We start from the raw sequence: 23338 nt of genomic DNA, 5'->3' as shown, positions 1-23338 counted from the left end.
TCTATTCTGAGGCTGACTGGGAGCCAGTGTAAAGACTTTAAAACTGGAGTAATGTGTTCTGACCTCTTTGTTCTGGTTAAGACCCGAGCTGCAGCGTTCTGAACCAGCTGTAGATGTTTGATGCTCTTTTGGGGGATTCCTGTCAGAAGACCATTACAATAGTCCAGTCTGCTGGAGATAAAAGCATGGACCAGTTTCTCCTGATCTTTCTGAGCCATTAAACCTTTCACTCTGGAGATGTTCTTTAGGTGGTAGAAGATGTTTTTGTGATAGATTTGATCTGATGCTGAATGTAAGATCTGAGTCAATCAGAACACCAAGGTTTTTGACTTGGTCTTTAGCTTTTAAAGATCCAGACTCAGATAATTGCTGACAGCAGTCCTCTTTTCCTTGTTACCAAAGACAATCACCTCCATCTTGTCATGGTTTAGTTGAAGGAAGTTTTCACACATCCAGCAGTTTACTTTTTCTAAACAGTCACACAACACCTCAATGGGACCATAGTCATCTGGGTTCAGTGATAGATATAGTTCTGTGTCATCTGCGTAGCTCTGATAATCAACCTTACAGTTCTGTAAAATTTGTCCTAAAGGAAGCATGTAAAGGTTAAACAGAAGAGGTCCAAGAACAGATCCCTGAGGAACCCCACAGGACATTGGGAATCTGTCAGATTCAAAGTTTCCAATGCTTACAAAATAGCTTCGCTCCTCCAAGTATGACTTAAACCATTGCATTACTTTTCCATTTAGTCCAACCCATGTTTACAATCTGTGCAACAAAATTGTATGATCTACAGTATCAAATGCAGCACTTAGATCCAATAGAATGAGAACAGATACTTTTCCTGAATCAGTGTTCAACCTTATGTCATTGATCACTTTGATAAGAGCAGTTTCAGTGCTGTGATGAGAACCAAAACCTGACTGAAATTTATCAAATGATCAAAAATGAAATATCTTTGGGGTCTCCAGAAATGATTGATATCAAAATGGGGTCACGATCCAAAAAAGGTTGTGAACCACTGCATTAAATACTGTTTCATTCCACTTATTTACAAAATGAGATTATTTAAAATGTGTGTTATCACTTGATCATTCCATTCATAAATAGCTTTCAAAGCAAAATGTTGCAGTTGGTCAAAGGGGGTACTGGGATTCAGAAATAAAAGAAAGGGGGTACTTGAGCCATTAAAGTTTGAGAACAATTGTTGGGCCAAATTTGGCCCCCGGGCCTTGAGTTTGACACACGTGGCTTACAGTGTGCGTGCCGTGCGTGTGTGGTGTATTTTTGTCACAGTTTGCGTCTCTCACCAGTTCATCCAGAGCAAAGCTCAGAGCGCCGTCCTCGTACAGGATGAAGAAGCGTCGCTGCCATTTCTGGAAAAAAACAAAAAACAAATGTCTGAAGGAAGAATGATGGAGCAGGTCTGAGAAATGTGTTGGATAATAATGTTCTTACCCGAGATCTGTGAACGGGGTTGTCAAAATCTGTCCCCTCAGGAGCCAAACACAGCCAGCCTGCATAGACGGGCTTCACCTGGAAGGAGAGGAGACGTCAGTGGGAACTCAGCGTCTTCACTTGGAAGCAAAAAAACGATGAAAAAGCACAAATGTGTCTAATTTTCTGCATCTCCCAAGTTAACCACAAAAAAATTATACAAAAATAGACAATATGACAACAAAAAACACAAAATTACTCCAAAAATATTGCATTATGACAACAAAAATGCACAAAATTACTGAAAACTAACAAAAAAGTATGCAAAAGGAACTCCAAAAACATCAGAGAAAAATCTACAAAATTCCAACAAAAACACATAAAAATAATTTTAAAAGACACATAATGACAACAAAAATGCATAAAATAATGTGCAAAATCTCTAAAAAAAACAACAACAAAAATACACAAAATGACTAAAAACACACAGAGAAAACAAAGATACTCAAAATGACTGAAAAATATACAAAATAAAAAGAACGCAATAAAAAAATCACAAAACTAACTCCAAAGACACAAAACTACAACGAGCACACACTAAATGCGAGAAAATATATACAAAAATTATACAAAACACCAAAAAGAACGCAAAATGAAAAAAACTAATATTATGGCAACAAAAATAATGTGACAACGAAAATGCCAAAAATGACTTAAAAGACACAAGATTACAAAAAAATACACAAAATTACTGAAAAACAATTTAAAAAATATGCAAAATATGTCCAAAAAAACACACAAAATAACTCCAAAGACACAATACGACAAAAAAAAGGCACAAAATAACATGCAAAACACACAAGACGACCACAAAAATATACAAAATGACAGAAGAATACAAAAAATCACTGAAAACTAAACAAAAAAAAAAAAAAATAAATAAAAAAATTAATGCAAAACAACTTCGAAAACACACAAAATGACAAGAAAAAATAATAAATCCAAAAACACCAAACAACAACAAAACGGGAGAAAAATATACAAAACAAAAACAAGAGAAACTTCTTCTTTGCATATCTGTGTTCGTACAAGTCGTAAATGAAATGTTGACTTATCACAATAATGGATAAATGCACACAGTATTCCCAAACAGCTGTAATGGTGTTTGTAGAGTGTGTTTGCGACATGGAGCGACGGTGCTAAAATGACAGGGCATGGTGGTGGCACGCAGCCTGCCATAACATATCTAAACAATGTGAGGCATGTAGGATTGTCTGCTCACATCACATCAACATGACGAACCTGAAAAAAAAAACACCTTTTCTGACACTTTGATAAGAAAAATCAGCCTCAGTGTGTGCAAAAGCTACAATAATACTTTATGGAAGACATTTGTATTTAAGTATTTAATCAATATTGCCATGTTTTTAAAAGCTATCAATGTCAGTGCAAAACAAAGCCTACATTTAATACAAAAATATAGGTAATCAGATTAGAGAAGTTCAGTTAGTTTATTTTTCTCTCATTTGTGTATTTTTGCTGTTGTTTTGTATCATTTTCTATTATTTGTGTGAACTTTTGTAGTTGTTTCATACATTTTTTCTCATTATTTATAATTTAGTTGTCGTTATGCTTATTTATTCTGTCATTCTGTGTATTTTTGTTGTTGTTTTGTCTTTTATGACAAATTTTTGTCTATTTTTGAAGCCATGTTTTGGATTTTGCTGTTTTTTGAATATTTTTCAGTTCTTTTTTTTTTTGGAGTAATTTTATCTATTTTTATTGCCATTTTGTTTGCTTCTCTCATTTTGTGTGTTTTTTGTGTTTTACAACTCTTTTTTGTATTTTAGTCATTTTGTTTAATTTGTTCTCTTTTGTATAATTTTCTATTATTCCTGTGTACTTTTGTAGTTGTTTCATATATTCATCTGTTATTCATAATTTTGTTGTAGTTATATATAATTTTTCTGTCATTCTGTGTATTTTTGTTGTTGTTTTGTCTTTAATGACTCATTTTTGTCTATTTTTGAAACCATTTTTTGTATTTTTGCTGTTTTTTGAATATTTTTCAGTTGTTTTTTATATCTTTGTAGTCATTTTGTGTTTTTTTGTTTTACTTTTGTGTATTCTTCTGTAATTTAGTACATTTTCTTTTGTCATTCTCTACTGTTGTTTTGTGGGTCCCTTTTTACGTCAATTTTGTGCAGCTTTCTTTGGGGGCCTCACAAAATTAGACCGAAAGCCACATGTGGCCCCTGAACCGCCAGTTTCTCATGTCAGACATCATATAAAAAAACACATTAAAAATAACTTCCTACCTTGTTGTGAATCATTTATTATAAATAATATTTCTTACATTCGGGGAGAAACCAGTCAACAAGTTGAATGTGACTTATGATTTAAAACAGTATCAATCTTCGAAAATACTGATTCAAAACCAAAAACAAGTAACATTTTTGTTTGTACATTTTGCTTATCTTGTGTCTAAATGGTTAAATTGTGAGCTTATATTTAAAATTTTAAAAGATTTTACAGACCCATGGTTTGTTACTTGTGGCCATGAAGGGTCCCCAAACCACAGTTTGAGAAACAATCAAAACGCATTATCTGGGTTGCAAAAGCACATTTAAAAAAAAAAAAAAAAAAGAAAGAAAGAAAGAAGAAAAAAAAAACATTTACAAAAAAACTACAAAAATAGGTTAAATGTACTATGTTTTGTGATAAACTTGTGAACAGTATGGACTAAAACAGTGTTGAATGAGACAAGTGACGGACCTATAAATAAATAAATAATAGTTTTAATCCTAAATTGATGTTAAAAATGTTAAACATTTGACGAGCATTTTTTTTTACAACAGTAAACTGTCTTTAATGTGAGTAAAAATGGTTTTAAAGCCGTTAAATGTCTCGTTAAAGCCGGTCGGTACCTGCTCCAGGTCGTGGTCGTTCGGCGGATGAAGCTCTCGGGACTTGAAGCAGTTTTGACATTTACTTTTGTTGAAGATATTCGCCTGAAAATGGCTGCAAGGGCTAAAAACCTTTTCCCCCGACATGTTTTCGGTCAAATTCTGAACAACAAACAATAGTTATTCCAGAAGTCAGCCCTGCCTCCGGTGCCCGGGTGAAGGCTGCCTCCGGTGCCCGGCTGAAGGCTGCCTCCGCGCCGCCGTCCTGCTGCTGCGCTTCGGCCTGAAGTGTTGAAGGCGGTCCGAGCCCAGCAAACATCTGTCACTGAGAGCTGTCGTCATGGTGATGTCGTCGTGACGTCACGACTTTACAAAATAAAATACGCGTTTGACAGTTTTTTTTTAAACTAGACAAAATATATATATATTTCGTTATACGAAAACTAAAAAAAACTACAACAAACAATTAATATAATGATTTTACTTGGTAAATTCCACATCCATAAGTCTAAATTCCAGAAAATTAACCCGCACTTTACAGTAGATATAGGCAACTGGTGGCCCGGGGGCCACATGTGGCCTTCGGTCTAATTTTGTGTGGCCCCAAAACTAATCCCCCAAAAATTGTATTTCAAGAAGTTGGAAGGAATATAAAGCCTGGCATAGCACACAAATTGACAGCAGAAGTACAAAAAAACACAAAATGACAATAAAGTCAGACACAACAACCACTTAAACACACAAAATGACTACAAAAACAACAACACACTACAGAATAGCTCCAAATACACACAAACTGTTAACAAAATTGCACAAAATGACAGGAAATATACAAACACAACAATAAAAACACAAAAAAGTGACACCAAAAATGCACAAATCAACATCAAATATGTAGAAAATGACAGGAAAATACACAGAATTATGACGAGAACACAAAAAAACAACAAAAACACACATAATTACTAAAAACTGACAAAACAACAACAATAAACAACAAAACTCTTTCCCCCTCCCCTGTATTAATCCTTAGATCAATCATTATTCTAATGCTGACATGAATGTTGATATTGTGGCCCTTGGATCAGATACAGTTACATTTTTGTGAGTTGCCCATTCCTGCTTTACAGCATTTAAGAATCCATCAAATTAATCAATAATAACAAGTCTATTCACACATTCAACTTAATAAATTATTTATTCAAAGATTAGAATTCTGACTGCTTTGTAATCTCTTTAACCTATTCTAGCCTGATTTACCTTATTTTTCTGTTAGACAATGCCTCTTTATTTTTTATTTTTTTCTATATTGTTGTCTATGATGTCATGTTCTATGCACTTATTTTTTACGGAGAAGCATGAATGTACTGTGCATAACATGCAATAAAGAAAACGTCTTATTGACAGGAAACCACATGACCGTATTGATTGACTACACTTAATTACAACTGATCAATAATGAATAAAGTGTTGATTAAAGTCTATAGTTCACCCTGCTAATGTTACAGATAAGACATGAAATACATTAATTGAGGGTGGGATAATAAACAAAGTTCACGATACGATATACAATACTGGATTCACGATAACGCCATTTTTGGAATGAATGTAAAAAAATATAAAAATACAAAAATAAAACAACCATGCTCATATTTGACTTTAACTCTGGGCATACTTACATATACTATTGGTACAACCTTTTTAACTAAAAGGAACTTACTGTTACGACTGCAGGCTTTTGGGATTAAAAGACATTTCGATTTATTTGTGTTTAAATATTTAATTAATATTACGATGATTTTAAAAGCTACCCATGTCAAAAGCAAAACAAATCCCACATTTATTACAAATAGTGCACAGAAATACAAAAAAAAAAAAAAAACATACGTAATCAAACTAAATAAACAAAAAGAAATAACAAATAGTTACAATACAATTGTTCATCCAGCTAATGTTAAAGATAAGACATGAGATACAATAAATAAGGGTGAGAAGATAAACAAAGTTCACGAGACGATACACGATACTGGACTCACGATAACAATATTTTGGGAATTAATTTAAAAAAATAAATAAATAACCTCCTTACCAAAAAACATTCAAAAAAAAAAAAAATGCAGTGTAGAAAATGACCATGCTTATATTTCACTTTAATTCTGGGCATACTTACTTTACATATAAAAATACACAAAAACATAAAAAATGAATAAGTGCAAAAAGTGCCACTCTGCAAAAAGGACCCAAAATCAGAGAATGGCCATTAATGCCAGTCTAAAAACAAACCAAATTATGACATTCTTTAAAAATATCTCTGTTAGTGCATTAACTTTGCATTGCAAGTTTTTCTTTTTTTTGTTTTGTTTATTTTAACAAAATAAACTAAAATAGTTTACACAACCTAGATTTAAAATATGGACAACGTGCCTATTTCTAACACTAAATAAATAAATCCTCAGCATAAAGAAATAATGGAATCAGAATGGAGATGCAAGCATTTATTAAAGTGTCTGGCAGTGGGAGATCATTTACAAAGCTTTTTGTCTCTGGTTTGGCTTTTATTTTATTTTTTTTTGGCTATAAAAAAAAAAAAGCAGAAGTTGATTTCATAATGAGTCGTAACACTCCATACATCATTTGTCAACCTGGAAACAGAAAATATCCAAAGCAGAGAAGATCTACTGTATGTCCTCATAAACTAATCTCTAGCAGATACTTTGGCACATACGCAGAAAAGCTTTGGCAAAAATGACCTTTTTAATGTATCTACAAAAACTGAACAAGGTGCTTTTTATCAACATGTGCAAATATACTTTATTTATTTTAAAGAAGACGATTCATCTGACGTTTGACACACATGGATTTACTTCATCCTAGTATTAGAAGAATATCAACATTTCTTTTCCTCCTGTTGTTATATATGTACGTATATAGACAATTTGTTTTAATTAATGTTATTTATCTTCTGTTACAGAAAAACAGGCAAATCTCATCAACTTATTTGGATGATTAAAGTTCATCCAAAATGGCCTTTATTTATTATTTCTATTTTTTTAACCAGCACACAAACATGATTTTAAATTACACAGATGACCTCAAGCACATGTCTGAAGTGTGCAAAAAAAAAAAAAAGAGCGTCAAAACAACAAAAATGCAATAAAATCTTGTAAAAATATGAAAGTGTCATTTTAAATTCTCTATTTCTATTAATATTTGCATGTAGTTTTATCCTGTTTCATATTTATTCATAGGGATCCTGTTGTCTTTTCTTGACTTTTTGATGTCATAATCTTATACAAAACAGAGGGAGAGTGCTATCCATCCTATTCCTGGGGACGCTACTTCCTTATTATGTGTGCCGCTTACCGGTTGCTTTGTTAAGTGAACCTCAGCATCACAAGGCATTCACCTCTAGCCTTTCAAAACAAAAGCACAGATAGTTACACTTAACTTTAACTGCAGTTTACAATTATATCATTTAAAAAAAAATGCAAAATGAACCGAAATAATTACACAACCTAAATAATGTGGTTTATATTTGTAAACGGTGATGCGAAAATACTCATTTGCGACAGTTAAAACACATCCTGTACTGTAGAGAAAATAATTATGTTACCCAATTTTCTAACAATAATGGACACATGTAGTAGATAGTTTCCTTTAGTTCTTTATTATTTAGGTGAAAATATATAATATTTTTCATTAAATTGCACTTTTTCCAATAATTTATTAGATTTAAAACAAAAAAACCCTCAAGAAATAAATGTGCATTTTTTTATTGTTCAGTGTTGGTTGCGATAAATTAAATGACTTTTTCTTGGCAAAATTGTCAGAATTTGTTTCTCCAGCAACTTCTGTGACAAAGTGTTATTAAAACGATAAACGTATCATGTTTTCAGTGAACAGACGGTTCCTAAAGACAGGCTAGTTTAGCGTAGCTTCTGCTACTCGTAACGTAAACAACAGCAGTGAGAACTATTGCTATGATACTTTTCTGGAAGCACTTTGCAGATGTTTCCACCTGTTAGGATTTGTTGGACCTTGGGAAGTGATAAAAGTGCAGCAACAGCCCAACATTTTCCCTCTACTGTATTGTTTGTAACAATGTTAACCAGACGTGGGCAACTTTTATCACAGCGGGGCCACAAAACTGTGATTTTATCTGATCTGAGGGTCACATTATCAACAAAAAAATGACTGATCTGAGCTTTATTGTTATTGTATAAATCTGTATTATATTTGTGCATTTGTATTATTTTTCTTTCTACTGTAATGTGTGCACTTGTATTTAACCCTTATTTAATTAACAGTTTTTCACTTAATAATGTACGTTTTTCTTTCTCTTTCTTTGTTTAGCGTTTATTCTTTTTTAAATTGTAATATTTCTTGAGCTTCTGTAACGTACGTAATTTCGTCCTGGTATAAATAAAGTATTTCTGATTCTGATTAACACTGGAAAGAATTAAAGGTTTTATGTGTTTTTCTTGACATTGTGTATATTTTTTGTTAATATTCTGTGTTTTTGTGTATTTTTATTGTAATTTTGTTTAGTTTTCTCTAACTTTCTGTGTTTTTGTGTTTATTCTATGTGATTTTGGAAGCGTATTTTATTATTTATGTATTCATTTTTGCGTGTTTTTGGAGTTATTTTGTGTGTTTTAGTTGTTTCACACGTGATGAGTAACTTTTTTTTATTTTTCTTGTTGTTTTGTACATTTGTTTGTAGTCATCTTGTGTATTTCATATTTACATTCCCACAATTGTTGGTCTTAATGTGCAGTAAGATAAAAGCTCTGCATTAAGGAACATTAAAGTGACTCAGCTGTAAAACACAAATAAATAGAAAAATAAACAACACGACAAATATAAATGTAAAATGTCTTAAAATGTAAAATATGAAGGAGTTTGTGCTCATGAGGGAAATCTAAACATCTGACTGGTGTTTTGTCTTCTGCAGTGCGAACATCATAGACAGCTTTACTGGCGATGTCAGGCAGTACTAGCATTAGCATTAGCATGTCACATTCATTCTACTGCGAAGTTTTAAACTACAGCGCCTTTTTGTCCGGAGCGAGTTGAGTTCATCTTGTGCAATGATGATCAGCCTCTAAATGAAGCTTCCACCAACATTCAGTGAAGGACGAAGCGTTCTGTGCTGTTAAAACTGGTGTCTGTGGTACATGTCGGGGTCGTAGTACTTGGTGACCACCACCCTGTTGGCGAACTTACGTCCTGTGAGGGCCTGCATGGCTTTCTGACAGTCAGCAGCAGAGACGTATTCCACAAAGATCTGAAAGGTAACGCAACACTGTCAGCACAAGGAAAAAAAGAAAAAAAACACACAATAGTTATTATTCTGCCCGGTAACAGGATGTCCTTTTTAGACAATTAAAACTAATTGTAACTAATAATTACTACAATATTTGCATTTCCTGAATAAAATGCAACTGAGGATGCATGCAGTATTAGCCTAGCAATAGCATCAACCCATCACTAGCATTAGCTAAACATTAAACTGACATTAGCTTAGCATTGGCATTAACCTAATATTAGATTAGCATTAACCAAACATTAGTATTAACATTAACATTAGCCTAGCATTAACACTAGCCGAGCATTAACATTAATCTAGCATTGTCCTAACATTATCATGAGCATTAGTGTTAATCTAGCATTAACCAAGCATTAACATAACATCACCATTAGCATTAACTAAACATTAACTTAACATTAGCAATAGCAACAGCTTAAGGAACATTAAAGGTGCCTTAAGAGAGCGCTTCTTCTCTGCTTCATTGTCTACTGCAAAAGAGGGTTACATTGGCATCTTTAATTTTTCCTGGTTTTTTGAAGCAACCAAAAGCAGCACAAGTTGGCATTTTGAGCGAAAAAGCAGTTAAATGATCAAAAAAGCAGGCTGAATGTTTCACTCCAATAGAAAACAATGTGTGTGACATCATCAATCTTGTAATTTCAAGATGGAGGAACACAGGCTCTAAAACGATAAAAAGTAGTCAGATTTTTAAAAAGCAATAAAACAAATATATGGTACATAATTGTTAAGCATAGATCTTCTAATAAGGACATTTGAAAGATTTTAGGCCAGATTTGTAAAAACAGTGGAAGATCCCTTTAAGGATAAGATGAGAAGCTCCGAGTGGAGCCGCTAAAATAGTTTCATCTTTTAATTGACGTACAATATCCAAAACAATTATTTTAAAAAGGCTCTATGAGTGATTATGTTCCCTCTGTCCAATGGAAGAAATTAAATGAGCAAATAATAATTAGAAAAAGGTTTTTTAAAGTCCTTCTCTTCCTCCACAAAATAAAGTGGGACCCTCTCCGTACGTACTTTCCCACAGCCGGGTACTTCCACGCCGTCCACGGGCCGGGGGATCTCCATGGAGCGCACGCTGCCGTACTTGCAGCATTCTTCGCGGATGTCCTCCAGAATCTCCTCGTAGTCGTCGTCGTCCACCAGCTCCTCCGGCATCACCATGTTGAGGAGACACAGCACCTCCGTGGGAGAACCTGAGCTGTGGAGGCCCTGGAGCCCAGGAACCTGGAGCATCACCGGGGTCTCGGTGATGGACGTCTGCAATCCGAACAAAGAACAGCTCAGAGCTCCTTCTTTTCTCACAGTTTTCTAAATTCCTCACATGGAGTTTGTGTCACGACTAGGAATGTCACGGTATTGACCATATCGAGGTTATGTCACAGCATAAAATAATGTGCTTAACATTATGTTTTTGGGTTGGCTGTAGTGGACTGTTTCACAGTAAACTACAACTACCATAATGCTTTGGGGTGTCGTCATACAGTAAGTTGCAGGCGGTTGAGCCAATGGCGTGTGAACTGTGGCGGATGGAGGCAGCCAGTGGAGTGAGGAAAGGAGGAGTTTGAAGAACCTGTGCATGATGCAACGACTACAAGTCAGAGGTGTGGAAACATTTTGGTTTCACCGCATCAGCAAACCATCAGGGAGAAAAGCTGGACAATAACAAACACTGCTAGCGTAACGTGCGCTACTCTAACGGAAATACGAGCAACATGAGAAGCCACTTAACAACCTGACATCTAGAAAAGTTTAAGGAGTGCGTCAAACAAACAATCCAGTCTGGTCAATAAAAAAACCTCTAAAGGAAGCATCTACAACCAAACTCCCTCTGAACAGCTCAAGAAATAACAAGATACGTCGTGCAGTTACGGCCGTTTTCTGTTGTTGACAACGAGGGTTTTAAAAGGTTAGTGGATACTTTAAAGGGCCCATGTTAAGCTAAATTACCTTTTCTGTGCTTTAAACATCAAAGTGCTTCATACACATGTCCAAAGTGTTTTTTTCATTGATTCCCTCAATCGTTAGTTAGAGGGTGATTTGCTCCTTTCTTACTGCAGGGTGAGCACAAACACCTCGCTACAATTTGATGACTCATTCCCACTTTGATGACAAATTTGACACGGCACTGAGCTGGAGAAGCCGCGCCTCCAGGAAGCTTTCTGCTGTGATTGACATGTAAACAGACACGCCCACAAAGCTGAGCATTTCAGCGTCCTTCGCACAATGCTAGGTATGTATTTTCAACAGTCTATTTATGTACCGGCAAACGCCCCGCCCCCACGCTCTGTCTCGTGTTTATGAAGCACCATGAGCTCAGCTACAAAGTGGGCTGGAGGAGGGCGGGCCGTCCTCTGGTCCTACGTCACCGCGCAGGGAGGAGGAAGTCAGTGTTCCGTCTATAGACACGCCCACTCACAATAATGCATAAGTAGGATGCAAATCAGCCTGTTTGTGTAGAGTTGATCAGAGTGTTAATAATCTGTATCTGTTAGTAGGCAGTATTCAGTTTATAAGATTATAAATCTAAAAGTATGACAATAGATACAGTCAAAACAGTGAACAGACAATTTCTCAACGTTCATCATTCACAAAAAGTATGCGTATCCAGTAATATATAATTCTTGTATTTTTGCGTTTGCATAATAAAATAAAGAAAGTGTCTGCAGACATGTTAAACGTTGTCATAGCCCCCGGGACTATGGGTACGTTTCCGGACCTTTTCTTTTTTTTCTACATAAGCGTTATGTGCGCACTCAAGGATTCTTCCTTCCGCTCATGTGAGTTCGAATCCCACATTTGACATATACATTTTTTCATTTTAACATTTCACCTTTAAAAATACATATCAGACAAAAATAAACATTTTAGGGTTAGGGATAGGGTTAGGTGAAGGGTTAGGGTTAGGGCTAAAATAAAAGGGTTAGCGGGGTAGCTAAAAATAAATATGAGCTAAAATACAACTGACGGATCAAGTCACGTGGTGCATCTATCATGTGACCTAAACTGGCCAATAAGGGGCGCTGCATATGCATAGAGTGGCAGTCTGTGGATACGTTTTATATTGTAGAATAAAAGAGCAAAAAAAAAAAATAAACAAATATATATATATATATATATATATATACATATATTGTTATTGTTAGCATTACTGTGTGCCTTCCTGTAAAACCGTGAACTTTCCCACAATATCCCAATAAATATCGTACCGTAAGGTTACTATCGTAATTATACCGAACCGTGAGATTTAGATATGGTTCCATCCCTAGTCACGACTCCAATCTTCAAACAATGGCTGCGTTTACGGTGGAAATACTCACAGGGTTGGCGTTCTTGGCTCCAACACTCGCTCTCTGCACGATCAGCTTTTTGTCGCCGAGCTGCATCCCGTTGAGTCCGGCCACTGCCTGGAGGATCACGGACCATCATGGATCACAGACAAACACAGCTGATGACCTCACCATACACAGAGTTTGAGTTTTTATTACCGTTTTCCCAAATTCATTTGAGAAAATAAAATGTACACACATAATATACGAATATTTTAAGTGCCATAAAACACAGTGACTGTACAAAATATATATTAATTAATTTGTTGATTTTAAAAAACAATAACAATAATTTTTGGCGCTCGAGTCATGTGACTTGGTTCGTCTTCTGTTGTGCAATTCTTCTTCACAATGTAAATGGTGAAGCGACACTGCACCCAGCAGGTCATGGATGGTACTGCAGCAAAAACGAAGCAGAGAGATTTTATCATGAATTTACAACATTCATCTAAAAAGTCTCACAGAGATAAAAAAGTAAAAAAAAAAAAATCAGGGCGGAGCCGCTTTCTTCTTGTAAATAGGACGTTACATTTCATTTTCAGTTTTACTGTTTTGGACTAAATGCTGGGATTCATTGGATTTTTGAATATCTGAGGAAGATTCTGAGACCACTTTAGATGGAATATATGGATTCAGTAAAACATGGCATCACTTTAAAGGTGAGGAGTACTGCCATGTTTCTGTCCACATTTTTTTTTGACAAAATAATTGACTATGTTTACTGTGATGGTTGTCTTAGAAACCTGTGATATGCTGTTCCTGCATTTGAGAAGCATTTAATCCCTTGATGAATGAGTGACAACATGCGTTTTGACCCGTATTTGGGACGGTGGACCTGAGGGGTTAAACGACATGTTGACGTAAATTTTTGTAGTCAATATTATCAATTATGTTACTAATCATTTTTACATTATTGTATATGTCACACACATTGTGGTTGGCAAAAATCTTCCCCCGCCCGGCAAGAATCTCAAACTCCGCCTATGGACCTCACCCCGACCAACGTTACCTGATCGGTGGCGCCGACGTCCACGTACTCACAGAAGGCGTAACCTTTGGACAGGGACGTGGCGCTGTCCTTCACCAGGTTGAATGCTTTTAGGGGCCCGAACGACATCAGCAGCTCCTTCACCTGCAAACACGAGGGAGACGAGGCTTCGTTTTATTTCAAACACGTTACATTCTCCGTGTGTGTGTGTGTGTGTTGTGTAATCAGACACAGATTTAAGTTGATGTTTCACAGGAATATTTACTGTAAAGTTCAGGGAAAAAGACACAGAAATGAACAAAAAAAGGGTTGACGGGATCATTTTATTAAAGAAAAACTGCTTTTAAACTTAAAATTACAGATTCTTTTATAACTTAACCACAAAGTGTCACTTTTTGTGAGGACAGATACATAGAAGGACCCAAACTAACCTTTTTCAAGCAATTTTAGAAGTAGCTTTAGGACCCATTAGGACTCATTTTCTGTGTGAATGATATGTTTTTGATTTTTATGGATTTTATTTTTAAGGAAAAATGTATTTAAACCAATTTAGCCTTCTAATCCTATAGCAAATTGGTTGTTTTTAGCATTAACTATCACTATCATCAGTAACCTGCACATTTAGTATTTTTTTTAATATTCAAATAGGTGCAAATGTTAATAAATAATAATATAATATGCAAATAAATGATCAAAAATAGGATTTTGTGCACTTTTTAAAAAACCAAACGTCTCTCCTTTCTAACATGCAGTACCTAAAATAAATTATTATTTTCCCCACTTTTTAAAATCATTTTTTCCCCTTTTTTCTTTGTTTTTCTTTTTTTTCAGATTTTTTCTTTCTCTAAGAAAAAAAGAAAAAGAAGAAAAAGACGGGAAAAAATGAAAGAGAAAAATAGATTAAAAAAAAAAGAGAAAAAAAAAAAAAACTAATAAGAAAACAACAAATAAATGACTATAAACTGCTACTAAAAGTAAGTGATCTGGGCCCTAAACGTGGCCCAAATGCATGATGGGAGAAAGACAAAGCCAGTGAAGGAGCGTGTCAGCTGGCAGAGCGTCCGTGTGGGGACCAGAGGGTCTTTACTTGCCTTGTGTTACATGTTGGCATGGCAGTGAACTAGTGAACAAACTTAAGTATCTTAGTTTGCTGGGGACAGAGTGGGGGGACAAAAATGAAAGAGCTGTGAGAATCAACGCAGCGCCAGCGTCAAACGGCGGCACGTTAATAAAGGGTCAATGAAAGGTTACAAATGTGTAGCTCAATCTGACATGTTGCATTCTTTAAAGAAGACATGAGCAACTACAGTAAAAAGAACACATAATACACACAAAAAACCCAACAAAACCACACAAAACAACCTTAAAAAAATATACAAAAAAACTTCAAAAACGCACATATCAGCAACATAAATACACAAATGAACTGAAGATATACAAAAATAAGAGTAAAATACACAAAACAAAATCAGAATAAATATGAACAAAAGTACAACAAACGGCCACACACAAAATAATAAAAGTACACAAAATGACAAAAAAAACCCACAAATGACAGCAAAACTACCTAAAAATATACAAAATGTCTCACAAAACAGCAACAATAATAGTAATAGTAATATAGTAATATTTATTTATATAGCACCTTTTACAGACAGGAGTCACAAAGTGCTTCACAATGCATACAGTGCATACAATACAATACAAATTACAGTTGCAGTCACAAAAATATGATGGTCATAAAACAACCCTTTATCACTGGAATTTTTAAAATGCTTTCTGAAACAGATAGGTTTTCAGTTGGCTCTTAAAAGCATCAACGGAATCAAGCAGACGCAGCGAAAACGGAAGATCGTTCCAGAGCGTTGGCGCGACCGCCTGGAAGGAGCGATCTCCTCTGGTCTTGTAACGGGTACGGGGGACCATGAGCAGGTTCTGATCCTGGGACCTCAGCCTCCGGGAGGGGGTATAAGGACACAACAAGTCTCTAATGTAGGAGGGAGCCTGACCATGCAAGGCTCTGAAGGTCAGCACCAGAATTTTAAAATTGAAACGGAAAGTGACTGGAAGCCAATGAAGGGCTTTTAGAATGGGAGTAATATGGGCCCTTTTGTTTGTGCGAGTCAGTAACCTCGCTGCAGAGTTTTGTACCTGCTGGAGACGAGACAGCGCCTTTTTGTTTAGACAGGAAAATAGGCTATTACAATAGTCTAAACGGGAAGACACAAAGGCGTGGATAATCATCTCAAGATCATCTCTGGACACAATTGAACGTAGTTTAGAGATTTTCCTCAGTTGGTAAAAACAGTTCCTTGTCAGCAGTTTAGAGTGGTGCTCTAATGACATTGCTTTGTCAAAGATAATGCCAAGATTTCTAAGGCTTGTTTTAGAAGACAAACTCAGGTCGCCCAAATACTGGTGAATCCCTGGCAAAGCGTCATCAGGGGCAAACACCAGCACCTCCGTTTTGTCTGGGTTTAGTTGTAGGGAATTTGCACCGAGCCATTGTTTAACTTGCGCAAGACATTTCAGCAGAGAGCTTAATTTCTGGATCTCAGAGGGCTTAAAAGAGCAGTAAAGCTGAATATCATCCGCAAACAAATGGTAGGAAACATCATCAAAGGTCTGGATCATTTTCCCTAATGGAAGGATATAGAGTAAAAACAAAATCGGGCCCAAAACAGAGCCCTGGGGAACCCCACACAGCAAATCAGCAGGGTCAGACAGGAACTCATTTGCATAGACACTAAAACTCCTCCCCGACAAATACGAGGAGAACCACTCCAAGACTGGTCCAGACAGTCCAACCAGGTCACGCAGTCTAGTCAACATGGTTTGATGATTCACAGTGTCAAATGCTGACGAGAGATCTAACAACACAAGAACAGCACATTTTCCAGAGTCCGCGGACATCATAATATCACTGGACACTTTAAGCAGGGCGGTTTCCGTGGAGTGATTCTTACGGAAACCGGACTGAAAAGTGTCGAAAATGTTGTGTTTCTCCAAGAAGGGTACCAACTGATCAGAGACCACCTTCTCCAACACTTTGGACAAAAACGGAAGTTTAGAAATGGGCCTGAAGTTTTTTAAAATCTGCTGGGTCCAGATTGGGCTTTTTGAGGAGTGGTTCTACAATTGCGTGTTTAATACACAAAATAACTCCATAAATAGAAAATTACAAGTTAAGTACACTAAAATACGACAAATAAAAACAAAAGGTACAACTAAGCAAGCAAAAATCCACAAAATTACTACATAAATCCACAAAATGACAACAAACGCACACAAAATCACAAAAGTATGATGACAAAAACACAAAAAACTACCAAAAAAATATACAAAAAGACTCACAAAACAGCAACACTAATACACAAAATAACTCCAGACATGCAAAATTAATACACAAAATGACCCGAAAAACACACAACATAAAAGAATTACACAAAATGACAAAAAATATGCAAAAAAAAAAAAAACCCACAAAAATTATGAGATTTTATTTTTAAAGAACGGAAACAGCTTTAGTTCAAAAATAAGCAACCGGCGGCCCAGGGAGTGTGTGTGTGTGTGTGTGTACCTGGTCATCGTTGAGGTAGTTGGGCAGGCCTCCGATGAACAGCTTGTGTGGAGAATCAGGGACGACGGTGGAGACGACGCCTACGTCGTCACACAGAGAATCAAAGCATCACTCGTTTGCTTTTTTTTTTTTAACAACATTTACGACATCAAAGGCAAACATCAAACCTGGGACGTGGAACGCCGGCTGCTCCGAGATCCCGGGCAGCGGGCGGTAGTCGTGAGGTCTTCTGATCTTCAGCGACTGGCCCTGGAATATGATCCCATCAAAGGCCATGGCCTGAGTCGTCTCATCTACAGAACGAAACTACACACGGAGACATATTATAATTGTAATTGTGTAATTGGTAATTATTTACAAGTATGACTTTATTTTAATTGTAATTGTTATTGAAAAAAATATGTTTCTGTCATAATCGTAATGAAATTGTAATTCAGTTCAGATAACTGACCTATGTAATTGTAATCGACATGGAAATTCTATAAAAAAAGATAATTGTTTACAATTTAATTAAACACAAACCACAAACACATAGATAGTTAAAGAACTAATAAAATATGTTTCATATCATAATTTATTTATTTTATCAAAATATTATGTAAATTTCCTCAAATCAGAAAATATACCTGACCTCATCATTTACTTTGTCAGCATCTATTCTGTGTACATTTAAATACTAATTAAACAAACAAAGTAAACAAGTTTAGCTGAGCACGACAAGGTTACACAAAATTTAAAAGATAATATTTTTCAGAAAATATCTGCATCTGCATCTGCACTATAATAATGACTTTTTTTTGTAAATATATAAAAAAACCAAAAAAAAAAAAAACAAGTAAAGAGTGAATTCTCAGCAGGCTGTCTTAACTTGTGCTTTTATTTTGAAGGGGACATGTTTCTAAAGGAATGCAGAATCAAATTATTACCACTAGAGGCCAGTGTTTCGTTACTTTTCTTCATATTAGCTGAGGGAAATTTTGTAAATATTTATGTTTTTTAAAGTCACTTTAGGTTGAATTTATTCAGGGTTTGTGAATAAAAACATTGAGCTCACATTATTGAACATTTTAAGGTGTAAGAGGAACATCATGGTTTCTCAATAACATGTTTACACGAGAACATTGATTCCCCTTTAATTCAGAATAAAAGTTAAATCCTCTTTAAAATGACCTTGTAAACACTTAATTTGGAATGAAAATGGCAAATTCCGAATTAAACATAAATCCAAATTAGGTGGCTGGTTTATTAATTAAGAGCCTGTATATAATGAAAAGAGTGGCTGGACGGAAGCATAAACATGCAGACATTTACAAGGACTCACGTCATGGATACCTCAATTCAGAATGAATATTTCCATGTAAACATGAAGCAGAACACTTTAGTTCTGAATAATTAATTTTGAATTAAAAAAAACATCACGTGACCGTGGCCACTGTGTGATATTCAGCTGAATTAAAAATGAACTCTTATTTTGAAATCCTTGTAAAGTTGTACCTCTAAGAAAGCAAAGTTCTTATCCTGGTTGATCTGCACAGCAAGCACTGGGTTACTTGGAGCCTGTGAAAGTCCTGCGAGACGCATCTGAGCGTTGAAGAACTCGGCCATGGACTCCTGACCAAGAAATACAAAAACAAAAAACAAAGCAGCCAATCACAGCACAGAAAGAAAGAGAGAGAGAGAGAGAGAGAGAAGGGAGAAAAAGGTTCACCCACCTCTGTGACTCCAAACGGGATGTTACCAACGTAGAGGCGTCGGGCCTGCCTCGTCATCTGACTGCTGGCCACGGGAACTGGAGTGGGCGTCGCCGTCACGCCGCTAATGGTGGTGGACGCAGCTAGCAGAGCTAACGTTGGGATTTGACCGGCCGCTGAAACAACACAAAGAGACATGATATGTGAACTGAACGCTGATTGGTTGAAATCTCCAAGATGGCGACGCCCTCATATAAAAAAAACACGTTAACATTATTTATCCCTTTGGTTGGTAACTTCAGAGAAAAGAAGAGATGAATTAGCTCGATGGGAGAAGAAAATTGGAATTGAAATTTTGAAAGTTACTAAATATGTAGAGCCTCCCATTTTATGTGATCGTGGAAAACAGACGGAAAAAAAGGAATTCCCGCTCGGGAACATTCTTTTTTCTCTCTCTTTATTTAAAATCAGGCCCCAACATGTCACAGAAACAGCTCACATGCATGTTTTGCATGTGCTGTTTGCGGAATTTTATACTTTAAAGCCTGGCCTGCATCACTGTGCCTGACCATGGTTAATCCTGGTGCTCGTACCTTGCATAGCCTTGTATTGCATGGGTGTGATGTGTTCAAAGCCAGGTGGAGGAACGTCCCAGTACTTGCAGGGCTTTTTCTTCCTGGTTCTCCGTGGAGAGTGGCTGAAAAACAGAGAGAGCTGCTGTGAACGGAGCGTCTGTTTGAGGTCAGATGTCGCGTGCTGAGGTCTGAGTTGACAGAGACCAAAACGTACCAGAAGGATTTCATCAATTATAACTAGTGTTGCTCTGATGACCTTTTTTCGGTCCCAATGCCAATACCGATACCGAGTTGCATAGTATCGGTTAATACAGATACATACCGATACCGCGGTGTTTAAAAAAAAAAAAGATATGACCATGTTTTTCTTCCAATTCTGTATAGCTGCATACTCACTTGGATGTAAAAATCATGGCTGGGTCTGGCACTGCTTCAACTTTTGTGAAACAAGAAAAAAACACCAACACAGAGTAAATGCAGGCAACTTTTTTTCATTGCCTACATGGTATGGGTGACAAAAGAATAAACTATTTTCTGAAACCTGAGTTTTGGCTTTCAAATGCCAACATGTAACCTCACGTGTTTCTGTGATCAGGAGTCAGGGCAGCAGAGAGTCGGTAGTAGGGTTGGTCATTAGGTATGCAACGATTAATCATAAGGCAGTTAAAAATCAATTCATAGGTATCACGGTTCACATCGATGCTCTGAAAATTGAATCGCAGTACTTTTTTTAAACAGCAAAGGGCGCTATCTATTTATCCTTCTCGTCCAAAAGTGTAGGCTACGGGCGGAATCTGCTACAACTTTCTTTCTGGCCGCCTTCTACTCTTAAACATGTTCATAAATGATTCCTTACCCCTTTAGCACCAAAAGTATATCTGTAATATTACGTGAATATCTGTAAAAGTCACGTTTTTCTATTAGCTCTGTCTGCTAGCATAGCATCTCTTCTTCACTGCAATAATATCTGCATGCCAACCGACCACTGGGTTACCAGCGCCCTCTGCTGGTCCAAACAAATATCTGACGTAAATACAGTGCAGACTGTTTTTTTTTTTTTTTAAGTCCAATTGTTAAGGCACAAAATACATTTTCAGTTGCACTTTTAAAAAGAAAAATAACTATTATGCAGTTTTGCATTGTTTACTATAGAACCAGAATTTAAATTAATAGGATTCTTCTTCATTTGTATTATTCCTTTATTTATTTCATTTAAGATTTATTTTTAGCTAAATTGCATTGTTTTGAATAGTTTATAAAGGGATTCTTTTGACAATTAAATATAAAAGGAAAATAGTACAGTATTTTCTAAATAGTTCAGTTTTTCCCCCAAAAAAATAAAGGAATATTTTTCAGTCATCATTTGTATACAGTCCCATTTTGTAAAATAAATCGTGAGAGAATTATATCGTGAACCCGGTATCGTGAATCGAATCGTATCGGGAGATGAGTGAATAGTTACATCCCTAATGGTCATCCTTTAAATTTGATTCCGGTTCCGATTCCTAAAGTTGACATGTTTTAAATGAGCTAGCTAACCAGAGGTGTTTCTGGACCAAATAGTCTGAACTTCTCCATTCATTTGAGTCCTGTGAACTTTTTATTAACTTTACCAGGAATTTCTCACACGGCTGTTTAGAACTAGTATATAAATATCAAATTTATAAACATTAATATGAATTTCAAAAATGTTTCATTTTTGAAAACCCCTCCTGACACTAGTACATCAATTACAACATTTAAATATATAAATTGTCTGAAATCAAACAAGGTTTAAAGCGACCATCAGAATGCAGACCTGTGCTTCTTGTGCTCCCGGGACGAGCTGCGGGGGTCCCGGCTCCTCCTCTCTCGACTGCGGCTACGTTTCTCTCGGCTGCGGCTGCCTTGCTCTTTGCTCCAGCTGCGACGTTTGTCGCCTCGGTTTGGAGATCCACTGCCACTCCTCTTTTTGTGCCGCTCCCGCTCTCGCTCTGTGCAAATGGAGGAAGGTTGACATCGTTTCAAAGCTTCGTCACAGGAGGATTATTTTTTATTTGCTTTCAATGTGCCATACGTCACAAGATCTGATCTATACTAGAAAAAACACATGTTAAATATAAACATGCATCCTGTTATTGTCCTTATCAGTTTATAGTTAAAGGAGCATAGAGCAGGATGTATAAATCAGACTCCATAGTGACACTACGGTGGTTAGTGTAACTGCAGCCATCAGCTGGACAGATATTTAGAACTGGTGGTCCCAAAGAAGACACTCAGTTTAATGCTCATATTTTACATCAAACTGATTTTCTTTCTTTAATTCGACGCCCTTTGAATGGCTAATAATGGAAGTTTATTTTGAAAATCAGATTAATTTTAAATACACAGAGTGATACCAGCAACAAATGTATAGTACCTCTGGTAAATTCATGTATATATTATAAAGAAACAGTAATTAAATAAATATAAACAAGACAAATATAATAACAAATTCGGGAAAAACAACAGGAAAGTTATAACAATATTGCTATATTTTTAAAGAAACTACATAATTAATATTATCATATCAAATTAACTAGTCTACAGTTAGGAATGTTGTTTTTTTTTTGTTATGAGCAGAAATTATTAAAAAAAAAAAAAAAACCTAACTGATATTCACCTCATTATTATTATTATTAACGTCTATTTTTATGGCGGTGTGTTGATACCGAATTGTTAGATTATTTCCTGTGAGATAATAAAAATCACCAAAACACATTTTTGTCAGCTTATATCTGCACAGGGGAGGAAAATGAATAAAACAGCGGTAAATTCAGACGGAGTTCGGCACCTTTCGGTCTCGCTCAGGTAAAATTAACGGTTCACTCTCGCCGGTTCCGGACTGCGTTCACGGCCGTATGTAAAACGCATCTCCGACGTGAGGAACCAACAGGACGAGGATGGAGTTCAGAGTTAAAGAAGCAAACGTGATGAAAACAAACGAGCTGAGTCACGGCCAAGAGAAAAAACACATTATTACAGTCATTCATTTATAAAACACACTGGACGGACGGACGGACGAACCGGAGCGAGACAGACCCGGAGCAGAGGGACTGAAACGCGGCTAACTGACGCTCACCTTGTCGGTTCTCACTCAGCTGCTTCTCAAACTCGTCAAAATCCGACATGATGAGTCGGTGTGTCGGTGTGTTTCAGACGGACAAACGCGGAGGAACCGAACCTGAAAGGAGCCGAACTGTCCCGCTGTCGGTGCTGAAGTAGAAGCCAGAAAATCCTCCAGACATAAACGCACCGCCGCTGCTGGACGGGTTTTCAAAATAAAATAAATAAATAAAATAAATAAATAAAATAATAAATAAAATAAAATAAAATAAATAAAATAAAATAAAATAAAATAAAATAAATAAAATAAAATAAAATAAATAAAATAAAATAAAATAAAATAAAAAAAAAAAAAAAAAATAAAAGCGTTATTTTCATTGCACTGATAAAACATTACAACGAAATCTTGTTGGCAG

The 23338-nt window shown here is 36.0% G+C and overlaps 2 protein-coding genes across 5 annotated transcripts in view; both read right to left on the bottom strand.

Moving 5' to 3' along the window:
• LOC114467800 (myosin phosphatase Rho-interacting protein-like) overlaps positions 1 to 4654 on the bottom strand; it is a 30276-nt gene extending 25622 nt beyond the window's left edge. Inside the window, exons 1-3 of the mRNA XM_028454244.1 lie at positions 4365 to 4654; positions 1459 to 1536; positions 1311 to 1376 (exon numbers count right to left, since the gene is read on the bottom strand). Coding sequence (XP_028310045.1) covers positions 1311 to 1376; positions 1459 to 1536; positions 4365 to 4490 — 270 coding nt within the window. The 5' untranslated portion in view covers positions 4491 to 4654. The remainder of the gene's footprint in view (positions 1 to 1310; positions 1377 to 1458; positions 1537 to 4364) is intronic.
• Positions 4655 to 9018: 4364 nt separating this feature from the next.
• On the bottom strand, positions 9019 to 23115 carry LOC114467809 (splicing factor U2AF 65 kDa subunit-like). Of its 4 annotated transcripts, none has more exons than XM_028454257.1 (11): positions 22939 to 23115; positions 21637 to 21811; positions 19857 to 19960; positions 19285 to 19439; positions 19067 to 19183; positions 17740 to 17878; positions 17573 to 17652; positions 14014 to 14136; positions 12996 to 13082; positions 10693 to 10935; positions 9019 to 9648 (listed from the first exon to the last, which is right to left on the bottom strand). In XM_028454257.1, exons 1-11 carry the CDS (start codon positions 22985 to 22987, stop codon positions 9499 to 9501), a joined length of 1422 nt encoding a protein of 473 aa, XP_028310058.1. In that variant the 5' UTR covers positions 22988 to 23115; the 3' UTR covers positions 9019 to 9498. The 4 variants fall into 4 exon arrangements, with proteins under 4 accessions (XP_028310058.1, XP_028310059.1, XP_028310060.1 ...); XM_028454258.1 differs by having other exon boundaries at positions 9019 to 9630; XM_028454259.1 differs by having other exon boundaries at positions 14046 to 14136.
• Between the last annotated feature and the right edge of the window lie 223 nt (positions 23116 to 23338).

This window comes from Gouania willdenowi, chromosome 8 (assembly GCF_900634775.1).
Source record: "Gouania willdenowi chromosome 8, fGouWil2.1, whole genome shotgun sequence".
NCBI lineage: Eukaryota > Metazoa > Chordata > Actinopteri > Blenniiformes > Gobiesocidae > Gouania > Gouania willdenowi.
This window is presented reverse-complemented; position numbering and strand designations above follow the sequence as displayed.

Bases quoted from the DNA above. Each gene is read 5' to 3' on its own strand.
- LOC114467809 (XM_028454257.1), bottom strand. From the start codon at position 22,987: ATGTCGGATTTTGACGAGTTTGAGAAGCAGCTGAGTGAGAACCGACAA. The intron at 17,653-17,739 runs GTTTGATGTTTG...GTGACGACGTAG, and splicing joins GCCGGCGTTCCACGTCCCAG to GCGTCGTCTCCACCGTCGTC. The intron at 14,137-17,572 runs GTACACACACAC...TCGTGTTTGCAG, and splicing joins ACTACCTCAACGATGACCAG to GTGAAGGAGCTGCTGATGTC.